This window comes from Cololabis saira, chromosome 14 (genome assembly GCF_033807715.1).
Source record: "Cololabis saira isolate AMF1-May2022 chromosome 14, fColSai1.1, whole genome shotgun sequence".
In the NCBI taxonomy this organism is placed as follows: domain Eukaryota; kingdom Metazoa; phylum Chordata; class Actinopteri; order Beloniformes; family Belonidae; genus Cololabis; species Cololabis saira.
The window spans coordinates 2,566,779-2,593,420 of record NC_084600.1 but is presented as its reverse complement, the minus strand read 5'-3'; the positions used below and the strand labels follow the sequence as shown (position 1 = coordinate 2,593,420).

General features: G+C 41.9%; 1 protein-coding gene across 1 annotated transcript in view; it reads left to right on the top strand.

The window, feature by feature from the left end:
* Positions 1-1,276: 1,276 nt before the first annotated feature.
* pdlim4 (PDZ and LIM domain 4) overlaps positions 1,277-26,642 on the top strand; it is a 64,648-nt gene continuing 39,282 nt past the window's right edge. Inside the window, exons 1-2 of the mRNA XM_061739405.1 lie at positions 1,277-1,447; positions 13,089-13,240. Coding sequence (XP_061595389.1) covers positions 1,355-1,447; positions 13,089-13,240 — 245 coding nt within the window. The 5' untranslated portion in view covers positions 1,277-1,354. The remainder of the gene's footprint in view (positions 1,448-13,088; positions 13,241-26,642) is intronic.

Here is a 26,642-nt window from a genome sequence, read left to right as displayed (position 1 = left end):
ATCAGAATCAGGTTTATTGGCCAAGTCAGGTCAAACAAGACAGGGAATTTGACTTGGTTATTTTCACTCACTGTGCAGTAAATAGACAGATGACAGCTCTTACTGTACAGTGAGCTAAAATAACAGAGTCAAACATGGTGCTAGACTGTTTTTATTTGCTAAATAGCACACAGAAACAGCAATGGAAATGACTAGTTTAGATGATTCTTCTCTTTTATTCATTTTTGTAGTTCTGGGAGTGGCACTATGACAAAAATAAAGTGATATCCATAGATGCATAAAGGCATATTTGTATGTTCATTGATGGTAGGATCAGTACTGGAGTTGAGGGGGGATGAGGGGGGATGGCATCCCCCCCTGAAATAAAAACGGTCCAAATCATCCCCCCCTGTAAAACTGCCATCCCCTCTTTCCATCCCTTATGTCATTTCATCAATGAATGTGGTTTTACTGCTATTTCAACATTTAGAGTCATCACCAGAAAAATAACACCAGAAAAATAACTTATTTGACAATTTTCACCTGTTTCAAGTAAATTTTCACTTGCAATAAGTAGGAAAATCTGTCAGTGGAAAAGGATTTATCTTCTCATTACAAGCAAAAAAGATATGTAAGATAAATCTTGTTCCACTGGCAGATTTTTCTACTTATTTTAAGTGAAAATCTACTTGAGACAGGTGAAAATTGTTGTTTTTTCCAGTGATGAGTCTTGTTTTAAGTGTAATGAGATTTTTTTACTAAAATGAAACATTTTAACTAGAAATAAGACAAATATTCTTGTTAAGATTTCTAGTTTTTGCAATGATCCATTTTACTTATCCTGTGAAAGACAGAGTCATATTGATAAATTCAGAAAAGTGTTTTTTATTTTTGTGTTTTGATGTATTTGATGTAAGCCCAGTGGATATTTAAAGCTTACAGAAGGCTGCATTTAACTGCTGCTATATACAGTATATATTATTTGTATTCAGCACAAATTATCTGTCCCCATATGATAAAATCCACCATCTCCCTTGAGAAAAAAAAGGATAAATGACAAGTCAAACAAGAACCACAAGCTGATGCAGGACTCAAGAAGATAACTTTGCATTTTAAACAAATAGCTTGGTTTACTGTCACCGCTCCGAGGGGACCTGTCACTCACGCGGAGGTCCCGCCCACCCGGCGGACGGGGGTCGGGGATTGGATGAAACGGACAGCCCGTGCTCTGACGTCACAGGCGGCTTTGTTATTTAAACCTGCCTCGAGGAGCGGCGGAGGAAAGTTGTGAGGGACGGGACGGCGTTGCCATAGCAGCTGGTAGGAAGAGGAACCCGGACTTTCCCTTTATCTCCTGCAGTCTTACACACTAAACATGCCTCAGACCGTGACCCTGAAGGGACCGTCTCCGTGGGGGTTCCGGCTGGTGGGAGGACGCGACTTCAGCACCCCGTTAACCGTGTCCAGGGTAGGTACCAGCTCCATTCATTCAGCGGGGCGGCTCGCTGGCTCCGCCCGGGCAGGGAGACCTGCAGTCCGGTCTGGCAGCGGCTCAGCCTCCGCTGCTTCCCCTGGAACCCCAGGGGTCACACCGGGCCAGACTAATGCCCTCAATGATGGGGCCGTCTATTTGCTGGCACGTGATTTACAGGACTATCTCAAAAAATTTGAATATTGTGATAAAGTTCTTTATTTTCTGTAATGCAATTTAAAAAAAAAATAAATAAAAATGTCATTCATTCTGGATTCATTACAAATATTGCTGATTATCGCTTACAGTTTGAGATTAAGATTCCCAGAATATTCTAATTTTTTTAAATAGGATATTTGAGTTTTCTTAAGCTGTAAGCCATGATCAGCAATATTACAATAATAAAAGGCTTGCAATATTTCAGTTGATTTGTAATCAATCCAGAATGTATGACATTTTTGTTTTTATAATTGCATTACAGAAAATCACAATATTTAAATTTTCTGAGACAGTCCTGTACTAGTAATCCTAATGAACAGACCAATCAATCAATTAATCAATCCGATAGATTTAACATCAGCAGCTTCAAAACAAGAGGGAGAACGATGAAAGAATGACTGTTTTTATGCTGAAGTGATAAATATTTCATTTAAAAAAGGAAAAACTGTGGCTTTGTGGATGAAATGTAAAGGAGTTGATCATTTATGTAGAAATGCATACAAGCAGGGTCATTTCCAGCTTTTTAGGGGCCCTGTGCAAGAATATGTTTGAGGACCCCCTAATTTGTAAAATTGGAGTACAATGGTGGGTTTCAAAACTCTTAAAGATGATCCCACAGCAATTTGGTCTGGCACACATTAAGAGGAAAACGGGCTAGGTTTGTGAATATAATTTTCAGTTTCAAATTCAAGTAAAAACATTCCTTGTTGCAAAAGTGAATTTTGCTGAGACAAGCTACGCAAGCATAAACACCTTGGGATAATGGTTCAGTTAGGATCAAACTTTTTTACCTCAATTAATTGGAGATAGTTTGAGAATTGGGGAATTTCTGATTGCATAATTTGTGAGAAAAGTTTGGAAATTGGGCCTTTTTACAAATGTACAAAGTTGTGATCATATCGAGTTATAATAATTTCATTGGTCTATGGTAAAGAACTTTAAATATTAATATTTAGGTAGTTGCTAATAAAGATTGGTCCATTAAATTTATACAAATACTTTATATTTAGGCTTGCTTGGTTCCCCCTAGTGGCTATAGAGGTCCGGTGAGAACTGGCTCAGAGTAAAACTAATATATATATATATATATATATATATATATATATATATATATATATATATATATATATATATATATATATATATTAAATGTGTATGTCTGTATGTATAACCATGTGAGGTAAGAGCATTAAGATTATTGATTATGTTTTTGGAACAGAAGTAAATGGCCATTTAAAAAAAAAAATACTATAGTATTCCCAAAGCTGTATGAACTTTCCTGACCTCCACAATATGGGTTAAGAGTCAGTGGATCTGGCAGTAGCCATGAGTTCATCCCAGCCAAGGTAAACACAGCCTGGTCTTGCTGCTAGGTGTGCAGGGGGACAGGAGGAGGGAGGAGGCAGCGCTGACATTTGTTTTTCATCAGGGCTCATTGGTGCTGCTGAGGGATTCCAGGTGTGCTCAGCTGCATCACCGGCCCCCAACTGGCCTTTTAACTGCAGGGCTCGTGCACTTCCAACTAGAGGCGTAATCTCTACATTTACAGCAAGCAATTAACAACTTTGAGAGGAGAAGAGTAACTCCTTTAGGTCAAACTGTATGCTTACTGTTAAACTTATGAAAAACATTAGTGCTATGGTGTAGCTCCTTTTGAGTTGCACAATGTGTGCAAAATGTATGTCTGCAGGTTTATGGCGCCATCCTTCTTGTATTAGCAAGACTTGCTTGTGAACTTTCAGCTCTCTAAATCACACTGAAAAGTAACTGTTTTTGACATCCAAAAACATAACATGCATAACATCAACAAACTGCACACATTCTTAAAAGTCCCCCTTTTTTTTCCTTTTGTTTTTGGAAGGAAAAGTAGCTTTATGTGAATAGAAAGTTTCTGTAGAGACTTTGCCCCGGAGCATACAGATAACCTAAGGCTTACTTTAACCCTCTGGTGTTGTAGTTGGATTGTTAACTCAAAATGTTGCCCAATGCATCTTAAAGTCATCTCAGGAACGTTTTGCTTTCATTGTAACTGATCACATTGTTTCTCACCAACTTTATTGGTGCATACTTGTATGGAGGCCAATATTAAAAGTATGGCATGCACAGGGGAATTTTGAGCATGGTGAGCATTGCATAACTCAGTCATGACGGTATCAGTGCAATTAATCGCAGGTTACCCTTAAGACAGTTAAACAGCAGAGATGACAGCAAAAGCTTCAACTTACATGGGAAGAATTGCAAGTGTGGATAGGATACTTTTTCTTTTTTTTTCTTCCCAAATTCCCCCTTGAACATTTAGTCTAGGAAGCAGCTGCTGGGATGCATGGATATTAAGCCAAGTGTGTAATGTCTGAGAGATAAATACACACACTGTTGGTAGCATATTCCAGGATTAAACTACTTCCTAAAAATGTTTTCTTTACAGCCATTGGAGATCAGTTCAGTGTCTAGTCAAAGCCCCTTAGTCTGAAGCATTGGCTTACGGCGCAAAGCATGTTTTACAGTTGTCACACTTCATAAATCAAACTCAAGGGGTAATTAAATGATATTCTCCTTGGTTTCCATCATCGGAGCTGGTCAAATTCTGAGTTTGATGCACGGTGTGCTTTATTAATTGCTAATTTCTACAGGGATATCTCAAGAGCTTGCCGTCTATCCAATGCTTGTTGCAGAGAGAGATCGTAACATTAAGGAGGAGCATTATGGCATATATGCAGTGCACAAGCCTAAATAATCTGAAAAGTAGCTGTGACCAGTGGCTTTGTTGGGTCAAGAGAAGACAAAAAGGCTTAAGATGAGACTGGCATGTTTTAGTTATGTCTCTATTTTGCAGGAGCAAAAGACCGCCTCAGCTCTTCTTCACTGCGTTTTATCAGCTCTATAAAAGTGTTTGCCAAGAAACACCTGCAGTTTGGAATGATGGGGAGAGTTGTAAATACCAGAAAACCAGTTCTGATCTCAGCAGCTGTGGCTTTTACCTCGGGTGTTAATGTTCTGGGATTATCCCACCAGTTGTCTGCCAGCCCATTACAACCTGAGGCAGGTGAGGAATCTGTTGACTCTCCTGTGACGAGTGATTTAAAACATTCTCCCATTTTTAACTACGGAAACATTTTGAGTGGATTCGGTGGGAGTGGTATTGTACGTCAGCACTGCCCTGAATTCCTGACACAAGGTGACGCAGGACACTTTCTCCCACTGCCAAGTGAAAAGCATTCATCCACTGGACAGGAATTCACATGTCAGCATTGGATTTTGGTGGTTTTTCCTTTTCCGTTCGACATAGTTGGAGAACTGAAGATGGTCAGAGTAGCTGACATACAACTGCAGTAGTAAAATTCTTTTCTTTTTTTATTTTCTCCTCTCCATCTCGCATCAAATCATTTTGCACATGTTTAGAACCTGGTGCCAGAGTCTTCATGTATGTTCCAGTTTCATTGAAAGATACAAAGATGGGGATTCCTATGCAGAAACTCTTCAGATTTTGATTCGTAGCACAGATAATCAGGGTTCTCAAACTCTGACACTGAATCAACCAGAACAGTCTCTTATTTAGACTGTCTGACTCTGCTCATTACCAGCGCAGTTGGAAACGAGACCCGAATCAGCCCATGATGTTTAAATAGACCCAGTTGGCACCAATTTGACTTCTGATTGCCATTAACAGGTTGAAATAAATCAAAACTTGCCAGAGCAAAGCTTTTGAGTCTTACCTCATGCCTCATTAGTGCCACTCTCCCCGGGGTCAGCCCGTTAACACATTTCCTACATTTAAAATGCACTCAGGCCTCATGTCATTCCTCTCACTGATTAAAGTGGTATAACTAATCCACTCATAAATTTAGTGCTTTAGACCGCTCACGGCCACAATGACCGATGGCAAATAAACCACATTTAGTATTGGCTTTGACCGCACACACACACACATGCAGCACCTCCAGTGTGATCAGCACTGTCCATGGTGGTGTTTGATTTCTGTGGGTATTAAACGTAATGTTAAACAGATCCTGCAGTAATGCATCGGGGCTTGGACAAGACTTACCTTAAGTGTGAAACTGAGCCTGCAGAGATCTTGGGTTGGGTCTCGGGTACAAGACTTTAACCACATAAATGCTGTATATTATAACGATGGGAAAGCGTCACTTCTAGTATATCATATTCTCAGTACGGCTATTGTCCTCCAGAGTTTTATGATCCCAACATTCTTGTGCTGAACTTGCAGAATCCGTTTTGACAGAAAACATGAGTTTTTTTTAGTTTTTAGCTGTTGCGTACCCACTGAACTCGATGTCCTCTGCACCCTTTAATCTCAGAGTTCATCTTTCCATTTCTGCCACATACCAGAGACGGGCCATGTGACCTAAAGCCACATGGGTTGTTTCTCGGACACAGCTGATTATAACAGACAGCTGGACACTGGCTGCTGCTTTTTTATCTGTAGACTAGCATTATTGAAGCTTTTAAGGCCGTGTCTCCACAACAAACAGTGGGAAAGATAGCAAAACCTGGCTGTCGAATTCGCCTAGGGTAGTTGCTAAGCTTTTCTCTTCTGGTGGAGTTGCGTTTTCCTTTTAGGTGGACTTTTCCAACCATTTATCCAAACAATTAACAGTCTCATGCTCACTGCTTACTTTTGCAGGGCTTGGACCAGTAGAATCTAAAGCTGAAAAAGTGATGGAAACACTTTGGGGCGAGGCACAGTATATGCAAAAACCAGCGACTATGTCCAACCTGATTACGAAGCAGATCTATAAAGGATCACTGCACATTCAGTGATGATCAGTAATGTGTAATATCATGGTAGTTCTGGCTGTGCAAGATTGCATCACAGGCTGCAGTGAAGTTCTTCTGACGCTCCTTTTCCTTGAGTCCCAATTAAATTCCAAGGAGTCTCGTTTAATCATCAGCCACATCCTTGACGATTGCTCTTGGCAGCGCGGGTCTCTTTTGTTTCAGCGTGATTAACACACTCCAGTCAGAACCTCACACCCAAGGCTATGTAATGGCTTTCTAAAGCGCCACCAAGGTCATAACCATGGTTCCTATCACACGTCCAACAAGCAAACAAAGGCGCCAGACTCGTTGCCAGGAATTATTCTTTGTGCTGCTGAGATCTGCAACTCTGTGCTCCCACCCACCAAAGTGTCCCTGTGGAATTAATACGTGAGAACGGTGTCTTATTTTTACAAAATGCTGAGAAATCACATATTGCAGTATTTGCAGCTCAGGAGACGTACGTAGGGCGGGTCCAGGGAAAAAATAGACTCTTTGGATCAAAGATTACTACCGTTTCAGGAGTTATGTTCACATAATTCTTGTAAGAACTGTCAAGTCAAGGGCACAAAGTGGGCAAAAGCAGTAATAAGTCAAGCCTTAAGCTCATGTCACAATTGAGTGAAAATGTTACCACATGTGGTACCCATATATACTTAGATTTTTTTTTCTTTTTCTTTTCTTTCGGCTTCTGTTTTACTTTTATACATCCACAGCAAACAAACACTCCAGTACATATTCACTTAAGCTCCACTGAACCACATGAGGAAACACTGACAAGAGTCTTTTATCTGCCAACAGTCTTATCTGTAAGTATTTAGCTTTGTGACTGTTTGGGGAGCAGTTCTTCATGGAAATAACGAGTCATAATAACCAAATGTTGTATGAACTCTTCCTCAGATCTACCATTGGTGCCTGCCTGATACCTGTACACCTTGAGCGATGTGCAATAGAAAAAGAGCCATTTACTCTACAAATCTATTTCCGGGCACTAGGCCTTCTTTATTTTTCACATACTGTATATTTTGAGTGTGAACCAAGGTAATTGCAATAGGTCTTAACCTTAATTCGTGGAGATTTTTATGTTTGGTTTTGGCACAATTGGTATCTAATCAGCTATATAGTCATAATCTGAATCATTCCAACCCCTAAAATGTTAGTTGAAGCAGCATTTTGGATACGTTCAGAAACAAAGGCTCCCAGGCCAATTTTATTTAACCAGAATGATATAGCCATATTAATGAAAACATAAATCACACCAACTCAAAGTACGGCAAATGCTATAACTGCAAAACATTTGGTAACCCTAATTTGGCTCTTTCAAAGAAACAAACAAAAAGAAGAAAGAAAAGGAAGGGGGACAAACAAGATTAATTCTTCATGACTTGAATTAGCAAATAAATTATTCTTATTTTCTACAAGGGGCTGATTAGTTCTACTTATTTTGAAGAAAACATAATTAATTTCTGTTTTAAGGCTTTCATCTAGGTCTCCTTCAGGCACACTCGGGGACATCCTTGTCCAAGTGAATTACTAAACAACTAAACAACCAGGATAATTGACAGAATAATCCGTGACTAGCATGACAGCGGACAAGGACGTTAATGTGAATGACAGAACCATGAAGGCATTCTGCCGCCAATGTAACAATATAAATAACACAAAGGACCAAGAATAGTTTAACTGGATTCTTTTATTTTGGAAAAACACTGGAGTCAGTTTTATGTTGTATGGAGAACAGGATTTATTGCAAATCTGCTAGTCTTGGAAATGTATTTTTTGAATGGGATTGCATGGAGTATTTATTTATTTATTTATTTTTTTTTTTTTAAACCTCCTTGTAGAAGATGACGATCAGCGAGCTCTTGACAGTCAGAAATAAAACCAGATGAGTAAACCAGCGTGACGGCTTGCTCAGATAAACCCACCACAAGAGTGAATTTCTCACTTTTGAAGAACTCAAGCTGCAGAAGTTTCAAAGAAACTCTCGTTTTATGTGACTGGTTAATCGCCTGAGTCTGAAAACGTGATGCTCTTGGAACATTGACGCAAAGTAATTATCAGTTAGTGTAACTGTCTAATGAAAATGGGTTCACTCTTGGTCCCTTTCTGAGCAGTGGTGTTGGTTCACCTGCTGTAAATTAGGGCTGCACGATTAATCGTTAAAAAATCGCGATCTCGATTCATGCTTGAACGCGATCTAATTTCCAAATGATGACGATTTTAAAAAAAAAAAAAAAAAAATTTTTTTTTTTTTTTTTTTTAAATATAGATGGCTGCATAAAAAAAGGACTAGGCCTATGTTCTAGGTTGTTGTAGTCCTGTCATGGTCAACTATCATGTTGTCATGTTTGTTATATTTTGTTAATGATTGTGGATTACATTTGGAGAAACATCTACCTTTCTCATCACCTGACACATATTGCACATAAATATTGTTAAAATTGTTATTGTTAAAATTATTTAAAGACAAGAGAGATGTTTATTGTTTTTATGTTCAATGTCAGCTGTTACAGCAAAAAGCAGCCAGAGGAATAATTTGTTGCCTCAGAACTACAGGATCTGTTACAAGTCCCCTTTCTGAAAGGGTGTTCAACTCAGGGAGGAACAAATATTGTTCAAAATTGTTATTATTGTTTAAATTATTCAAAGGTTTGTGTAAAGAAGACAAGAGATGTTTATTGTTATTATATTTTTGTTAAGCTGTTGCAAAGTTAAGGTAATAAGTGCAATAAATTTTATATTGGAAAAAAATCGTGAGAGAATCGTGATCTCAATTCTAAGCAAAAAAATCGTGATTCTCATTTTGTCCAGAATCGTGCAGCCCTACTGTAAATCCTTTTCTCATGCAAGTAAAACTTGTCCAATTGCTGATTTTTATCAGTATCGGAAATACTCGCTGATACTACTATCAGTGAGTATTTATTTCTGCACCATCCACTACCATGTCATTTTTATACACAGAATTTAAGGGAACCAGCTGGTGAAAACGCACGATTTCAAAGGGAACGATGGATGAAGAGCAGCAGAAAACTCTGGCGTTACAGCTTTCAGAAATGAGAGAAATTACCCCCCAAAAAGCCATAAACCAGAGAAATTATGGACAAAACTGTAATTTTCATTGTCTTAGATGACCAGCCCCTGTTATTGAAAAAGCTGAATTTATTGCAGCATTAAACATCTGGAGCCACTGTTCAGTTTTCCAGGTCGGAAATACTTCTCTCTCTCTGTCTCTCCGCACAGTATGAGACTAACTAACCGATAGATCACGTTTCCTGTCGGCTAAAAGATGCTCAGATCTGTTGAATATATAAAAAGGAATTGAATCCCATTTTTAGTTTACATATTTGTGGCTGGATTTTAATTCCTGGATTTTTTTTTAATATTCTTTGTTCCATGTTAATTTGATAGAAATGATGAAAATCAAATGAAAACATCTGATTAGTACTCAACATATTCAAAGCCCTGGTATTGGAATCGGTTTCAGAAAGGGGGGGAAAAAGGAACATCTCTAATTGAAAGTAAATTTAAAACGATTGGTCTCGGTTGTCATTTGAGTCAATAAATGTATCAACCAGAAATGGATTTAGTTAAATTTTGGTATGGAAAAAGTTTTCATGCAAATTCCTCCTCATCCTTGCACGTCCGTGTGTTCAATTCAATTTTATTTATATAGCGTCTAATACAACAGATGTTGTCTCTAGACGCTTTCCAGAGATCCAGAACATAAACATAAACCCCCGAGCAATTATTACATAAACAATGGCAGGTAAAAACTCCCCTAGTGGGAGAAAAGCCTTAAGCCAAACAGTGGCAAGAAAAACTCCCCTTTAGGAGGGAAGAAACCTGGACCTGGACCAGGCACATAAGGGGGGACCCTCCTGCCGAAGGCCAGACTGGGGGTCGGGGACGTCAGCAGCACACAGCGGGCATGTGGAAGCAGCAGCGGGATGACCGGGGGTGGGGGCCGCAGGCAGGTGGAAGCAGCAGCGGGATGATCGGGGGTGGGGGCCGCAGGCAGGTGGAAGCAGCAGCGGGATAACCGGGGGTGGGGGCCGCAGGCAGGTGGAAGCGGCAGCGGGATGGGGGGGGGGGGACGTCAGCAGCACTCAGCAGACATCCACGTAGGCAGGTGGAAGCAGTAATGGGATGACCGGGGATGGGGGGGGGGGGCGGGACCGCAGGCCAGAACGCAGCTCCGGAGGTTCCGGCCTGCAAACGTGCACAAAAGAGAAAAAAGGGGGGCCAGCACAAGAAACTACAGGAGCGATGGACAAAAACGATAGCTATGAGATATTTATAATAAATAAAAATGGAGAAGAGAGGAAGGGAAAAGGAGAGGAGAAGAAGGGTGAGAGGCACCGCCCAGTGGATCATGTCGGTGCCCCCCTGCTCTCTCTAGTCGTCCTCAGACGAGCCGTCCATCGTTGTCTCCAGTCATCCCGATTCTCCATACATCTTTCCAGTTCGCTAGTACTCTGGGCCCCTGCATCCTTCTTGAGTATGTCCACATATGTTGGTGTAGCATAGGCCTATAGCAGCATATCTACCATGAAGCTATATTTGAGACTAACTATTATAGTCTCGTTCTATAGCTGGAACAATTATTTACTTACTTTAACACACTAGAGTTTACCCTACCTAGAGATTTACCAACACCAGCTAGAGGTTTACTAAACACTAACTATAGGCTTTACTTTTGGGGCTGTTTGTCCCGTAGTGACGGCCTCAGTCGTGTCATGGCGGTGCTTGCCGTGCCACACCGCTGCATGTTTGTGTGGGCGAGATTCATGGCTTGAGCCTGAAGTAATGTTAATCACTCTTTGTGTTGGGGGGTCATGAGCTTTGTTCAACCGTGATACAACCTGGGCACAGATCCAAGATTGCACACAAACCATTTAAGAGGCTTTTGTCACTGGGGAGGCCCGTGTTAAATATCCAAAGTAAACCCACGACTCCCAGTTTTCTGTCAACAGATGCTACGGCCAACAATTGCTTTGATATATTTCTTCTCCTTCCCCCTCTCCAAGAAAAGCACAATCCGTGCATGTGCTTTTTATGAAGACTCGATCTTTAATTTACAAGATTATATTTCCCCCCACTTGTTTATGCCAAATTTTCTGCAAGTGCAGCTTTCCCAGAAACGCTCGCGCATGAACTCACAAACTTACACGTTCTACCCACACTGACCTCTCTGTTTACCAGAACCGAGCGAGGGACGCTGGGCTGGTCGGGGGCTGTAAATGGGAATTCCACAACTGAACCACACTATTCAGCTATCAGTGCTTCATGGAGCATGAACTTTTCTGCCCTTCTCTTAGGACACTCTTCCCAGTTAGCAAGCTTGCTTTACTTGTTCAAGGAGCTCTTTCTGCTTCGGTGCTCATCAGTATTTCAGACTTTCACTGTCATGAATTACCTTTCTGATTAAGCTGCTAATAATTGAGTGTGAGTTATAGATACATTTACAGTTTAAGAGGGCACCTCCTCTTTAGATGATTACAAAAATAAGAGAATAGGGAGGACATTAAATGGATTCAAGAAGGTTCAAGGTTACTTTTATTTGTCACACCAAATATATATCAGACATACAAGGAATGAAATTGCATTTCCCTCTCATCCACGGTGCAATAAAAGCAGGTAAAAAAACAATACATAAAAACAGACAACAATAGTGCAACAAGTTGTGGCAATAAAGTGCTATGAAGAGTTTCATAAAGTAGAAAAGAAAAAGAAAATGCATATATACAATACAAATCTTTACATTTTCAAATATCTTTATTCTTCATTGGACCAGTGGTAAGCTTTCAGATTAAGTGGCTGGAGGAATGTGACTAATAGAGAGCAAGAGGAGCCAAAAGACACACTGTAAATGTGCTTAATTGCTACTAAAGGAGGTTTTGTCTCTGTCCTATGACAGTGACTCTTTTACTATAGAGGAAAATTTAGCTCCATCCTCCAAACCAGTGGTCAGGAACCGGTAGGGATGTAAGTTGCTGTGTATAATAACATTTAAATTGATCTCACATGTTACTCGTTGGTACATCTGTGAAGGTGATATCCTTTGGGACACTGAGTTGTTCCCCTCACTCCTCTCTTCCTCACCCCTCTGCCTCCCCGTGGTTCTCAAACGTCCTCACACGGGCAGGTTTCAGGATGAAAGATCACACAATAACCTGCTCGGTTGACCTGCTCAAAGAAATATATCCAAACGTAAAGCTTTTCAGCAGATGGTGGTTAATAAATCTGTCACTACAACTTTTTGTAGGTTCAAGGGTCGTCTGCAACCTCGGTGGCAAGTGTCCTAGCCCTGAACTTCAAGTCATTCAGGGACAGTTTAGGCTAAAACAATTGCTGAGTCATCATAAAGTTGCACATGTTTATTTTTTACTATATTCATTTTTTTAAGATGCCACTAAATGCAAAACTGAAATTTGTCCTTTTGTTTCCAAATGAAATCAAAACAGGGATTTTGTTGAAATTCCTACTAATCTTCTCATTCCTTTAGTTTATTTTTGTCTCCACTAACAGTTTGGAATCAGTTGTAACGGGTCTTTTTTTTTCTTTTCTTTTTTGCTTTGCGTGTGTGTGTGTTTGTTTGATTGCGTCTGTGTTTGCGTGTATGCTTCTGAATGTTGATCCACAGGTTACTCCCGGCAGCAAGGCGGCTCAAGGCGACCTGTCTCCAGGCGACACCATCCTGGCCATCAATGGCGATAGCACGGATCAGATGACGCACATGGAGGCTCAGAACAAGATCAAAACCTGCACCCAACAGCTCACGCTCAACATCTGCAGGTATGGAACTAGTAGACAGAAGCAATTCCAGCTTTCATGGTCCAAGAGTTTCTGGAAAAGGAAAAAGATGGGAATCAATGAAAAGCCAGGTGTCTTATAATGGCTAGAAGTATTGAAAGTAATACCGTTTCACTGAAATCCAAACCACAAGTTACATTTTTCTTAATTGCACAAGTCTAGATCATCAAAATAGGGTAGTATGGGTCATTTAATGGCGCTTTTCCACTAGTATCTACTCAGCTCGGGACGTCTCGTCCCGGCTCCACCCGCTTTGTCCTCATTTGTTTTTCCACAGCCAGGGGAGAAGTGGGCGGGTTGGGGTGAAGCTGCTGTGACGTACTCGATTGCGCATCCCGTGTTCGTGTCGTGCTGATCAGAAATCAGCTGGAGCTACGAGCGGCTGAGACGAAAACAGCCCGTCTACATCCCTTTTTTTTTTTAATTTTCTCGACAGCCACCAGGTTTATGAACATCTGCACCTCAGAGTTGGATCACCAAACAGATGTTTGCGCTGTATAATAAAATCGCCGCGAGCTGTGAGTCGCTCTCGCGCTGACTCCCGCTTCCTGATTCAAACGTCTGGCGGTCCAGCCCCCCGACCAATCAGTGGTGTGGAGGGTGATGACGTCAGATATAGTGCCGGCTCAGCACGCTTAGAACCTCTGCAAAATAGGTACAGAAAAAGTATCCTCTTGGCACGGCTCCACCCGCCTCGGCCCGTAGTGGAAAAGCGCAAGACGGGGCCGAGGCGAGTAGAAGCGCTGAGTAGGTACTAGTGGAAAAGCGCCATAAGTGAATGATCAGAATTACAAATGATGACTAAGTCCCATAGCAGATGGAATGGAATAAAGGCGTCAGCCTTTGTTCAATATGTATAAATATGTATGTACACACAATGGAGTCTGTTCCATAAAGTTTGCCTTGATGCATGCTCCGGTATCCAAGGACATCCAAACAAAACACTTCTTCTAGAAAGAGCCTGTAAGATCTTCACAGCCAACACAATATGAAGTTGGATGGATAAAATCTGTCATCTGCTATTTGGATACATCAGCTTCACAGCTGGATGTATCCAAGTCCCACACACTATTCCTTTAAATCTGTCTGCAGTATCCAAACTAGTGCCACCTTTTTGCTGAAAAGGTAAGAAAATAGTCCAGCATGTATTTCTTCAAGAGAGATTAGGCTGCAGATCAAGGGAAATTATCGAGGGGACTATTACTTTGTGACCAGTGGATTGTTTGCACATGTGCAGTAGTTGGCTTGCTGGGAGGGTTTGTTAGTATTTATGGGCAGCAGAGACTGACTGGTCTCAAGGCTCACCAGAAACTCCAGTTTGTACCATTATTTACTCACAGCCTCCTTCTCTTATTTTTATTCATTTTTTTTAACTGCATGGTTTGATTTTGCAGTTTTATATGTTTTATGAACACAGAGTTGAGATGAAATGCAATAGGGAATGAAATTCAGCCCCGAAGATCCTCTAAACAGTCGGTATTGGTTTATTTTAAGCGTACTTTAAATCTTTCCACAGCTGACCATGCCATTTTTTTTTTGTTGCTAAAGGGAAACTACAGACACAACAGACCACGAAAAGCTCATAGGAACAATATTTATCCATCGTTGTAGAAAATATGGAAAACAAAGAAGATATTCTTCATCGTTTCAGAATAAGTGACTCACTACAGTGATGGGAATTGTAATATTCAGACTAAATGATTAGGAAATGTTGAGCATTAGTTGTTTTTTCGTTTAATCAATCATCACCACGGTGACCCTTAGCAGATGCTCCTGAAGGTTTTTTCCTCTGAGACTCAATAAGGGAATCATAGTAGGAAAACTCCACTCCATTTGTCTTTTTTCCCCCCCTTGCCTTAAGGCCCTTTTAGCAGCTCTAATCCTCGTAAGTCGTATTGTTTCTATTTCTGGTCAGTTAGTTCAGTCTGGTAAAAGTAAAGTCATAATGAGAGATGACAGGTTTACGACAATCAAAATGATCTAATTGCTATTCCTATGGAGCGCCATCAAAGTCAATGAGGCTCGTACGTACAGTGAGTCAGAAAGTGACCTTTCCCAATGAACTTGTAGCACAAATTTTCCAGTCCATAAACCAGAATATTAGTAGCCGCTCTCCAGACCGGTGCAGAACTGGAGACCTGGGGTGTGAGGATGTGTGACTTGAACCCCAGTGAAAGACGGAAGCGTGTTTCTGGAATGGAAATCATCCATCTGAACAGCTAATGAAAGAGTGGGTGATGGTGGTTAAACGGTTTCAACCAAGGAAAAACTGAAATGTCAGTTGCTTCCCACATTTCTATTAAATAGTTTGTGGGGTTGCTAGAACACTGGAAAGTTCCAGGCCATTCTGGCAACTTCTTCTCTGTCCTCAGTGTGGTTTTGACCTCGGTTCCAAGTGACAACTGCCAACTGGTGCTTCAGCTCTCTCTCCTTTTAGGGTCAGAGAACATCGTCTCTGTTGTGCCAAAGTGCTTCGAAACATGAACTTGACTCGCAGATGCTGTGCGAAGAAGAATCCCCCCCTGGAGTAATGAAATCTATAAGATAAGGGATTCACATGCGGGAACTGAAAACGCACATCTTTCTCTCTCCGTCCTGCATTGTTATTTATAGTAGCTACTCTAGCAGGCAGTGGCCTCCTCGGTCTCCAGGCCGTTAGTCGGGGTCACCCAAGTATATATCAAGCTGAACCTTGGAGCATTGAGTGGTTTGCCCACATAAGGGGTTGCGAGTTTGTTTCAGGATAAAGAAAACAGCATTCAGTAAGAACCATGGAGATATCTATCTCTATCTATATCTATATATATATATATATATATATATATATATATACACACACACACTGCTCAAAAAAAAATAAAGGAACACTTTGAAAACACATCAGATTTCAATGGTGAAAAAAAAAATGTTGGATATCTACACTGATATGGACAGTTTAATCTCTCATGAACAAAAGGATGCCACATCTTTTGATGGAAATAAAAGTTTTCAGCCTACAGAGGACTCACTCTATAGTAGAGCTGGGTATCATCACTGACCTCCCGATACGATTCCGATACACCTGGTCCCAAGACGATACGATTTCCGATACGATATCGATATTCTAGTTACAATAATGGAATAACGTGATCCTTCCATCGCTGCGTCCGGCCAGAGAAGCCACACCCTGACTGGTGGAAAGAAGCAGCCTGCTCACTCCTCAGGTTAATGAGGAGACTTGAGCTCAGTGTAGGGACTCCCGGGGTTGGTAGAGGGAGCAATGCCCAGGACTGACTTAGGAAGTAGCACTGGGTGATGAAATGGGGGGGAAAAAAATCGGGTTTAAAAAAAATAAATAAATCGATACTTGGATTTATGTATCGATAATCGTTCCTACACATGTATATCGATATTTTTAACCCACCCCTACTCTATAGACACCCCAAATATCAAAGTGAAAAAATGATGTGGCAGGCTCGTCTATTTTGCCTAAATTCAATTTTTGCAACTCAATTCTTTTCAATATCTTGTGTGGCCCCGCATGCTTGTATGCATGCTTGACAACGTTGCGGCATGCTCCTAATGACACGACGGATGGTGTCTTGTGGGATGTCCTCCCAGATCTGTCTAAGCTGAGCTCCTGTAAAGTCTGATGAGCAGCCTGGCGGCGTCTGATGGGCCGAAACATTATGTCCCAGAGGTTTCTATCGGGTTTAGATCAGGTGATCGTGAGGGCCGTTCAATTGTGTCAATTCCTTCATCCTCCAGATACTGTCTGCATACTCTAGCCACATGAGGCCGGGCATTGTCGTGGATCAGGAGGAACCAGGACCTCCTGTACCAGTGTAGGGTCTGACCACGGGTGCAAGGATTTCACCCCGATACCTAATAGCAGTCAGACTCCCGTTCTCTAGCCTGTAGAGGTCTGTTGGTCCCTCCATTGAAACGCTGCCTTTCTCTAGCCTGTAGAGGTCTGTTGGTCCCTCCATGGAAACGCTGCCGTTCTCTAGCCTCTAGAGGTCTGTTGGTCCCTCCATGGAAATGCTGCCGTTCTCTAGCCTGTAGAGGTCTGTTGGTCCCTCCATGGAAATGCTGCCGTTCTCTAGCCTGTAGAGGTTTGTTGGTCCCTCCATGGAAACGCTGCCTTTCTCTAGCCTGTAGAGGTCTGTTGGTCCCTCCATGGAAACGCTGCCTTTCTCTAGCCTGTAGAGGTTTGTTGGTCCCTCCATGGAAACGCTGCCGTTCTCTAGCCTGTAGAGGTCTGTTGGTCCCTCCATGGAAACGCTGCCGTTCTCTAGCCTGTAGAAGTCTGTTGGTCCCTCCATGGAAACGCTGCCGTTCTCTAGCCTGTAGAAGTCTGTTGGTCCCTCCATGGAAACGCTGCCGTTCTCTAGCCTGTAGAAGTCTGTTGGTCCCTCCATGGAAACGCTGCCGTTCTCTAGCCTGTAGAGGTCTGTTGGTCCCTCCATGGAAACGCTGCCGTTCTCTAGCCTGTAGAAGTCTGTTGGTCCCTCCATGGAAACGCTGCCGTTCTCCAGCCTGTAGAGGTCTGTTGGTCCCTCCATGGAAATGCTGCCGTTCTCTAGCCTGTAGAGGTCTGTTGGTCCCTCCATGGAAACGCTGCAGTTCTCTAGCCTGTAGAGGTCTGTTGGTCCCGCCATGGAAATACCTCCCCAGACCATCACTGACCCACCACCAAACCGGTCATGCTGAATGATGTTGCAAGCAGCATAGCCTTCTCCTTGGATTCTCCACACCCTTTCACGTCTATCACAGGTGCTCAGGGTAAACCTGCTCTCATCTGTGAAAAGCACAGGGCGCCAGTGGCCACTTGCCAATTCTGGTGTTCTATGGTAAATGCCAATGGAGCTCCACGGTGCTGAGCAGTGAGCACAGGGCACACTACAGGACGTTGTGCCCTGAGGCCGCCCTCCCTCGTGAAGTCCGTTTCTGACTGTTGGGGCAGAGACATTCACACCAGTAGCTGCTGGAGGTCATTCTGTCGGGCTCGGGCAGCTCGACCTGTTCCTCCTTGCACAAAGCAGCAGATATCGGTCCTGCTGATGGGATGAGGACCGTCTACGGCCCTGTCCAGCTCTCCTAGAGTAACTGCCTGTCTCCTGGAATCTCCTCCATGCTCTGGAGATTGTACTGGGAGACACGTCAAATCTCCTTTCAACAGCACGCATGGATGTGCCATCCCGAAGGAGTTGGACAATCTGCGCAACTTCAGGAGGGGTTAAGAAATCGCCTCATGCTCCCAGTCGTGATAATGACTCTAGCTAACGCCAAAACTTGTGGAAAAAACAGTTAAAAAAGATCAAAAGGGAGGAACTTAAAATTGCCTCCACCTGCAAAACCAGTCCTGTTTTGGAGGCCGTCTCGTTGTTGACCCTCTAGTGCACCTGTTGTTAATTCCATCAACACCAATGCAGCTGAAACTGATTAACAACCCCCTCTGCCACGTACCTGACCAAAACCTTATCAGAAAAGTGTAGTTGAATTCATGCCATACCCTGATAAAAAAACTGTTCCCACTCATGCACTAATGTTCTCAAATTCAACTTAAATATCCTCCCATGTAGATTTAATGCTGTTAAGGCTGCAGAGTCTCGTATGAGTCTCCGTTTTAACAGTTTCATATGTGAACATCATTATGTAGAGGGAACATCTCAAGACACTGACGGTTGTGTAAGAAGCAACAGTGTTTACATGGATTCCATTTAAGCTTTTTTTTTTGAGATATTACAATGTTTTGCATTATGGTAAAAACGTGGTTATTAAAAGGCTCTGTTTTAAGATTGGGCTGCTTAATATGATTTCATTTTGTTTTTTGCGTTTTTTTTGTTAAAGAACTTTTAAAGTGATTAATTGGTATGTATAATAATCTGATTTCTTAGTGTGGGTACTGGTGTTTGTCAAGAAGATTTTTATAGCATTTTATTTTCAGAAAAGTGTAAATAATTAAAAAAAACAAAAGGCAGTGTGGGGGTGTTTTTTTTTCTATTGGAACAAATCCTTTTATTTCTTAAACTGTTGATATAATATATTTAAAGGTAAACTAATCAAACCACCAGACGTGGTCATACTGTCCTCCAGATTTCCGCATTTTTCTTTGAAACTGATAAGATGGAAGCTGGCTTTATGACAAGAGGTAGGCCAAAGCCGGCTGCTGGAATGTGACCTTTTCCGCACCAGATTGGTCAGTTGAATAATTACAGTGAACTTCCCTCTGCTGTAAGAGCAGGAGGAGGGAAAGGCACGTCTGAGAGATAGGCATGCACCTTTTGGCTCCGATTCAAGGAGCTGAACTGAAAAGCAGAAGAAAAAACTTTCACAAATGTGTCTTTTAAAGTATAAAGAATGTTTAGTGCAAGAGACTGCAAGCAAAGAGAATTTTAAAACTGATGTCAGATCAGTTATTGGAAAAGATTGATTTATGTGAGTAAAAAGAAAAGCAAAGGTTGAGAAATGCATAAATGCTGTGGCAGCGAGGAGGAAGTTAAACCCAAGTAGAGCAGCAGTGAATCAGTCAAACCAAGTGAGAAAGCCACATGGGCTCTTCCCTGCCTGGAATGTTTTACAGCCAACATTTACTGCTTTTGGTATTGCTGTAAATTCAGTTAAGCAGACACCACTCTGAAGCTCAGATAGTGGACATATGCCCATACTCTAGAAGTTTTTGCTGCTGCACAGTTTTGACCTTAGGGAAAGATTTAATTTTTTCTTTTTTTTTTTTCTTTTCACATACTGTAGTATGGAAGAGTATTAGGGCCAGGCAGGAGAAAAATAAATAATAGGCTAATATTTTAGAGGAGGAAGATTTTTCTTTTCATTATGCACTTATGCACAAAGTCAAAGTCTAGAAAAAAAGTCGAAAAGGTGAGAATATTGAAGTATAATTTCGAGAAAGTCGAAATGTTGAGGAAAAAAGTAAAAATTTTGTGAATAAAGTTTAAATGTTGAGAAAAAAGTCAAAAAGTCGAGATTAATTTTGAAGTAGAATTTCGAGAAAAAAGTTGAAATGTTGAGATAAAAGTCGAGAATATTATTGAAGTAGAATTTTGAGAAAAAAGTCGAAATGTTGAGGGAAAAACGTAAAAATTTTGTGAATAAAGTTTAAATGTTGAGAAAAAAGTCGGAAAGTCGAGAATATTGTTGAAGTATAATTTCGAGAAAAAAGTAAAAATTTTGTGAATAAAGTTTAAATGTTGAGAAAAGTCAAAAAGTCGAGATTAATGTTGAAGTAGAATTTCGAGAAAAAGTCGAAATATTGAGGGGAAAAAAGTAAAAATTTCGTGAATAAAGTTTAAATGTTGAGAAAAAAGTCAAAGTCGAGATTAATGTTGAAGTATAATTTCGAGAAAAAAGTCGAAATGTCGAGAAAAAAGTTTAAATGTTGAGGAAAAAGGCGAAATTTCGACTTTATTCACAGAATTTTGACTTTTTTTCTCAAAATTGTATTTCAACATTATCCTAGACATTTCAACTTTTTTCCCGACATTACGAGTTTTTTTTTCTCGAAGTGCACAATAAAAAAAAATCTTCCTCTCAAATTTTTTTTTTCTCTTGCATGGCCCTAATACTCTTCCCTACTGTAGTCATATGATAAGGTCTTAGGAAAACCTCATTCCTATGCTACTCAGCACTGCAGCCAATAGTAAAAGCACAAAGAAGTGCAGCATCTCATGTGTTAATCTGTAGCAATGCTCACAAATAACTGGATCCACCTGAAGGTCAAATCCATGGAGAAGGAAAGCCCGGGGGGGGATTTTATCCTTTTGCCACCGAGTCATCCACAAACGTTTAAGCCGCAATAAAACCCCATATGCTGACCTTGAAAATAATGAAAACTTTGGAAAAGTTCTCCCAGAAATGATGAGCTGTGAAAAAGCACTGACACGCTCGTATGTTCTCTGGTTGCTGAGTTATCATTCATCCTGACAACGGCTTTGTTACGTTCATGAGTGAAAGACGAGTACGTGTGTTACCCATTCAAGGACGTTTCAGCACCCGGAGCTTTCAATTTACTGGAAACGCCTCGCAGCTGCGGGCCGCAGAAATAAGTGAGGATTATTTAATGGCTGCTATTGACTCTGGTGTTCCGTGAAATGTGATTGACTGAAAAGAATCCATGCCGACTCGCCAGAAAGTAACATTTTAGGTGACAGCGTTTCTCAGGCCTTATTAAAAGTCTGTGTCATAAAATACTCCAAGAAACGGGAGACCTGTAATTTTGTGCGTCAGTCCGTTGGACAAATATGAGTCCACACGTCTGCTGTGGACCAAAATTACAGTACACTAGACGCATACGAGCTTGAGGTTTTGTGTAACACAGGAATGTTACTTTGTATTATGTCCTCCATTTATAACTTTGAAAATTTCTATGATGAAGCATTTTCTTTTTTTTTTTTTTTGTAAGTCCAGTCGATATTGGGTGGTTTTGGTTTATTTGTCCTAAGAAACTCATGGAAGCTTTGTAAGTTATAAAAGAACTAACACACCGCAGTGCTAGCTGTCTGTGTGGTGCTTTTTGAATACTGTCATTAAATGAATATTAGGTTTTTAACTGCGTGCAGTGCAGAACCGTTTATGTCCCAGGAGTTGCTTTTGGCAACCTGGAGTCAGAACGCAGAGGCCGGCACCTTCAGCGGCTACCGGTATCGCCTCGCACCAGACCCACGTAGCCCCACCCAGAGGGGGACGAGCCCACAGAGCCAGGCCAGGCCCTGCGGGTGAAGCTCAGCCAAGCTGCTGCCACTGAGCCCCTCCCCCGGGCCGCAGGGCTGCTGCAGGGCTATGGAGCTAGAACAGTCTCATAATTCGCAAATGCACACACCGTTTCACAAATGCACAGGACAAAATTCGCAAATGCACACATGGATTCGCAAATGCACACACCAATTTGCAAATGCACACACCGTTTTCGAGGATCGAGGGATGTCAGGGGAGTCTCAAAAGTCACACGCAAATCCAGCGCAGCTCACTGACAAAAAAAAACGTTTGTAAATCACCCCCCCCCCCCACTACCCCAAAAAAAAAAAAAAGAATCATTCTTAGGCCACGTTTACACAGCTGGGTATTTACAAAAACAGATATTTCCCCCTCTACGTTTTTGAAAAGTACAATCATTTACACCAGAGGTTTTCAACTGGTTTTGTCCCAGGGACCACCATTATAACCAAGAAGCAACTCTGGGACCAACTGCTTTTGGGGATGTTTGTTTTATTTTGCACCTTGCTTTTTAAATAAGAATATGGGCCTATATAGGCTATTTATTTGCATCAGTGTCTATTTTTATTTGCACCTTTTGCTATAAAAAAAAAAGTCAATGAAAAATAAAGCCAAGAGGGCTTATAATATTACAAAGTTCACTCTCACTCATTTGACATAATTTGGATGGGTAAATTATTCCCAAAAATGAATAGTAAATGGAAAATAAATTGAGTTTAAAGAATAAATATATATATTTTTTTTAATTACTGTTTTCCATTTACAATTTCACGGACCACCTGCAATACCGCCACAGACCACCTGAGGGCCGCAGACCACCGGCTGACACACAAACCCGCATAAATAGCTGTTAAGGTGCTATGAGCTGCCAAACCTACAGGGGGCAGTGTAATGAGAAGATAGTCATGCTAACCAATCAGAATCCTGGAAAAAAACCATCAACAAATGACACGAGTAACTACAGTGGCCAAACAAATTGTAGACACAGGTCACACACATGACGCTGGTGACGTGCATGACGCATAATGTGACGTTCTGAAGCGCGCGTAACCAACGCTGTAGGCTCTGCGTCGATTTAACGCGGAACCATAAATCAGGCTTAATGTGAAGCTGCAACGTTTTCAACCTGATCTCACAAAAATCCGTGAAAGCCCAGGGCCGCTTACGTACCCGAACGTAAACCACGTAGTGACGTAGCAAGTGGTGTCCCAATCCCAAGGGAAGATTACAAAGCCCTACCCCTTGTGGCTTCATTTTGAGGGTGAAGTGGTAGTGGGTGAGGGCTAGTGGTAGAAAGTAGGGTGAACATTGGGATTGGCCCTTAGTATGGCAGAAATAGCACAGCTCATAGGATGAGTCAGGCATGCCACCCTCTCTGCTGTAAGGTGGCCTGGACATCCGCTAAGCCTCCTTGGGGAAGTTCTCCAGCCATGTCCAGGCAGGAGGACCCAGGTCAACATTAGGACACACCCGGAGAGATGTAATTTTTCAGCTGGACCAAGAATGCTGGCGTCTCTTCCTGGAAGAGCCGGGGGAGGCGGCTGGGGAGAGGCTGCTTCCCGCTGGATAAGTGGAAATTGATGGATGGTGCAGTTCGGAATTTGTTACGTCTGGTGCGCGTTGAGCTTTTTGAGTTATTGATTTAAACAGTCAGAAGTGTTAACCTACTAATGTCCACAACAAAACATGAAGATAAAGTGACACATGGTCTGATGCAGGTGTTTCACCTTTACTTTTAGTTGTTGGTATTTGTGTCCGTGTGGATCTGCAGCGTCTCGCTGAGGAGAAATGGTTAACTCCAGGACTATGCATATGCTGTCCAAGTTTGTCGCTTTGGAGCAAACAGTCAGACACGCAAGGACTATATTGGAATGGATGTCTGCTATTCTCAGACCCGTGTAGAGTTTGTAAATCCAGCTGTGGAAAGGCCTCTCCTCACTCTTTCATGCTCCTTATTCTCCACAACCTCATTGTCCCTGAACTCGGTGCGCCCTGCTGCCGTCTCCCTCTCCAAACCTTAATCCCAACTCTCTCTAATGTCTTATTATATCCCCGTTTCATCTTTTCCATCCCTTCTGTGGTGCCTTCATCTCCTTGCTGTCCCCCTTCTTTCTGCCAGAGCTTGATGGAGAACTCTCCAGTCGGATGGCCTTTCAGCCACGCCAGCTGCAAGTTATACGTGCAGGGAAATGAATCATGATGTCCACATTTTGTGTGTCATTGAGATTTCGTGTCTTCTACTCATTCAATTCATCCCAAATGAAACATAAGCATATTGCCCAAAACTCATATCTCCTGTATTTTTATCCCTGGGGTCTGGCGTCTACACAGCCAGGCACAATGGAATTTAATTTATGCTTCTCAGAATTATGAAAACTGACATTTACTAAACATCAGATTTGCAAAACAATGTCCTGGTAATTCAGATTCGTCCACAGACCTCCGTATAAAGAGAATTCCTCTGAACCGCTACACACAGAAGAACTGGAGCATCACAAATTTAATTGTATTCATCCCCATTTGGTCTGGATGGAGGCATAAGGTTTCAGCGGAGATTCATTAAAGTAAATGTGTTTTCATCTTGAGTTTCAGTACCTACGTTGACCATGGAGAATACAACTGTTGGATCAAAGTGGCAGAAAATGATCTGATGGTTCATTTTCTGGCTTGTTCAAGCTGCACGCCTTCATCAGTAAATTTTAGACTTTTTTTAATATCCTTGGGTTACATGAGGGTAAAGTTAGTCATGCAAGTTGTGGGGGATAAATCGGGGGATCAAGGGTTCAGGGGATTTATAATACATGAAGTATGAGCGCATATTAAATATAAATCTGATTATCATCTGGAGATCGAAAGTAAAATAAGAAACGTGGGCTGAGGCTTTGGGAGAAACCAGGAAAAGAAACTGGGGGTAGATCCCTTTGGTGGAGGATTTGCCCCCGCCGTCTGACCTTGACTCCTAGACCCGTGAGTCAGAGCTGAGGAATTGTGCATGAAACGGCATGAGACCAAAGGAGCACAGGACTCCAGCTGGGGAGAAAACAAAAAAAGACACTTTGTAAAGGAACTGGCTCACTGGTGCTGCTGCAGCATAAGCACCGCTGCCCTCTTCTCTCTTCATCTCCTCATTCCTTTCTCGCTCTCCCAAGGTCTCTTTTTTTGTGTGGTTATGAATCAGGGGCATATGAGAAGCTCTGTTGCAGAAAGATGGAAGGGTTTCCTCCTTTCACGGCTCTAGTCATCACCCACATGGCCTGGTTTTTTTCCACATGACCCCCTGAGGTTTAGCCGGTGAGACCTCCCTAACGTTCCTTTTTAACGCTGGTCATCTGGTCTTACTCCTCAGGGGAAACCAAAACATTCAACCCCCTCCATCACAGAATAGTGCAAGCTCAAGGGGAGAGCTGAGAGCGGAGAGCAGGCCTTTTTTCAGACGTTGGTTTTGAGTGAAACTGAAGCGAGACTACAAGTGAACCCTGAAACGATTTCGCGATGATCCGCGTCCTAATTTTAGGGTAGTCGGTTTTCAGCTGTCCGTCTCATCCGCCTCCTCAACGCACCGACACTGTGCAGCCAAAGTAAACTCATCCACTGCTCCAAAAATCCAGACCGGGGGAAATAAAACCCGGTAGAGGGAGCTCGGTAGTTCAGGGGGAAAAACCAAAAAAACCATTGCAATTAACTTTTTTTTTTTTCCTGATTTGTTCTTTTTCCTTTCTTTGATCTGTTTTCATCCCAAATATATAACCTATTCTGTGGAAGAATTTCTGTTGTTAGCAAAATACATTTGCTTGGGTTTAATCTTGTTTGACACAGGGGGAGCTGGTAGGACGACATCAAAGATGAGTGTGGATTTTGTTGTAACGAAAGCACAGTTTTTATAGAAAACATCTATTTTCCAATAGTCTTGAGGATGATGGGGGATCTGGTTAACATGTCAGTAACTTTTAAAAGGTATTCTTGGCTGCAGCTTTCACCTCAGCCTGATTTGCCCTTAGAACTCCACAATACCGGCCATTGTCCCTAATCTAACTTTGGGTGTAGCAGATTGTTTCTGTTGCAAGTATTTGTGCTACTTTTACAATTTTAGTTTTGCAATCCGAAGCTGCTCCCAGTCCCAGCAGAAAAATGAACTGCGTCAAGTCTGTGATTATGTATTTGAGTAGAAGACTGAAGGCTAACGTGTGAACCCGACAGCCAACTGTGAAGCAGTCGTGCTCCAAGTGTCTCTTTTTTTTTTTTGTTGTATTTTAAAGATTTCGGGTGCATAAATAACATCTCTCTTCAGCCTGAGATCCAGTTTACTCAGCACAGCGACGTAATCCCGTAAATCCCAAAACTGGCCTGTTTTTCTCAGTTTTCCACTGATTACGGATGCGCAGTAAATGCCACGTTTCTGCGTTGCACTTCAAAAACGTCAATTCAAATAGGCCCTTTCAGCCTGAACTTCAACTCCCTTTCAATAGGCTGTTTGTGCAGTAACCATTGCAACCAAACAATCCGAAAACACGCAGGCTTTTTCTGTCCATGAATTGCTGAGAAATTGGCGGGAGGGAGGGGAGCCTTTCGGCCTACGCAGTCCTGTAGCTCATCCGCCAGACACTCGGCGCCTCATAAGAGCGCCCTTGATAGCAACACCTCCGTCTTTCATATCTGCAGCGTTGCCTCAGCT